The sequence below is a fragment of the Pundamilia nyererei genome, unplaced genomic scaffold, assembly GCF_000239375.1.
Source record: "Pundamilia nyererei isolate P.nyererei 1_Seehausen unplaced genomic scaffold, PunNye1.0 scaffold00085, whole genome shotgun sequence".
In the NCBI taxonomy this organism is placed as follows: Eukaryota; Metazoa; Chordata; class Actinopteri; order Cichliformes; family Cichlidae; genus Pundamilia; species Pundamilia nyererei.
In genome coordinates, this window is record NW_005187486.1 from 323,943 (window position 1) to 325,707 (window position 1,765).

At 43.3% G+C, this 1,765-nt stretch overlaps 1 protein-coding gene across 1 annotated transcript in view; it reads right to left on the bottom strand.

Annotated features, from left to right (window-relative positions):
• LOC102208071 (uncharacterized) overlaps positions 1-1,501 on the bottom strand; it is a 3,925-nt gene extending 2,424 nt beyond the window's left edge. Inside the window, exon 1 of the mRNA XM_005738699.1 lies at positions 1,102-1,501. Coding sequence (XP_005738756.1) covers positions 1,102-1,501 — 400 coding nt within the window. The remainder of the gene's footprint in view (positions 1-1,101) is intronic.
• Between the last annotated feature and the right edge of the window lie 264 nt (positions 1,502-1,765).

Genomic DNA, 1,765 nt, shown 5'->3' on the forward strand with positions numbered 1-1,765 from the left:
TGCTGCCTGAGAGACACAAAAAAAGACAGCAGAGATTAAGTGATTTCAGCAAGACGACAAGTTTTAACAGGATTCACCAGAAGCTTCTCAAACATCTCATTAAAATGAATTAACTAGCTGGTGAGCATGTGAGCGAGCTTTCTTTGTCAGACTTTTTCAATGGAAGGAGACATCATTTTTAAAAAGTGCCAACATCTCTCGTTAAGGTTTTTTTTCACACTAAAGCTTCAGATCATCCTTTTCATCCTGTGTCATGAAGCTTAAGATCAAAGTTTTAAGAGCATGTTTTGCAGTTATTTGTTGAAGGTTTAGGTCCCAAAAAACGTGTTAGCCCAGGTTTTATTGACAGTTAAACAATCCACCAGTTGGCCTCAGGGCCAAATGGTGCTAAATGCTGATTGGCTCACAGAAATATGACATTATCTTCATACTGAGCAGCGCCAGACAATCATAAAAGGGACGTGACATCGAAAGGAATCCTGAATGGAAATATGTTGGGGGAAGATTGTGGTAGAAGTGTAACTTTTGGGGAGAAAAAAGGTTTTAAGACTTGGTTAAATTAACGTTAGTTGAGATAATCCTTTAAAATAAATTTCAGAATTGCTTCTAGAAGGTATTTTGCCCTGTGCACCCTAAACTGAATGAAATAAACAAGCAGGAAACACTTGGACTTAAAAATTTAATCCAATGCTAAAGCACCAAAGCTTCAGTTCCTCTAATGGCTACTTGAGGCTGGCTTCAAACATGAGTCAATCCCCATACACTCCCATGTTAAAATGTCCAACTTTACAGCAGAAATAAACATGTTTACAGTGTCTACGGATAGTTTCACGCTTCATAATAATTTAGCTCATACATTTGGATTTTGCTGAGGTTTAAAATTAGGAGCAAAGCTGCTTTAAAAGACAGATGTTGAGGCGATTGTAGGTGGACCAGGTTTTGACTGTTGGTGGCTTTTTATGTAATTATCTGTCAAATAAAACGACTTTACAAAGATCATTTTCAGCAAGAGGAATTATGATAATTAATGTCATTCAGCAGTAGTACGACTAATTCATCCACAAATCACTGGTTCAGGTTCCTGTTATACTTGTGTCTCACCTGGATTCACTGCATTAGTTTGGAGGCCCATGGCCATGCCCACGCCCGCGACCACGACCACGACCGTGACCATGACCACGGCCAGGGCTTCCGCTCCCATGACGATGCCTGTGTTTGTGCCCGTGTTTTCCATGATCACCCTCGCCATCACTGCTACTGCCACTGCCGCTCCCGCGGCGATGCCGACAAGAGCTGTGGTCGCTGTCATGTTCACGGTCCCTCTGGCGATCGGGGCTGCGTCTCCTCTGACTGCCATCATGATCATTGCCGTGGCGATCACCTCCACGGTTGTCATCTTTACGGTAGTCACCTCCACGGGGCTCATCTCTATGGTGATCATCTCCATGGCGATCATCCCCTCCATGGCGACCATCTCCACCGTGGCTCCCCTCTTTTCCATGGTCTCCTTTAGGCTTCTGTCCCCCGTGAGACCCCTGGTCGCCCGCCTGTGGGCCCAGGTTGTATCCTGAGGGGTGGTTGTCTGTGCGAACATCAGAAAATAAGTTTTAAAAATTAAAAATTCAACTATGTCAACATAGTTTGTTTTTTTGCACAAAACAAGCCAGCAGATTTGATCTTTTTAAACATTTACTGCATTCACCTGGAAAGGTGAGGCTTTTAATTTGTGCCCAACTGCACAGGATCAGGAAATGGGAGATAAGCT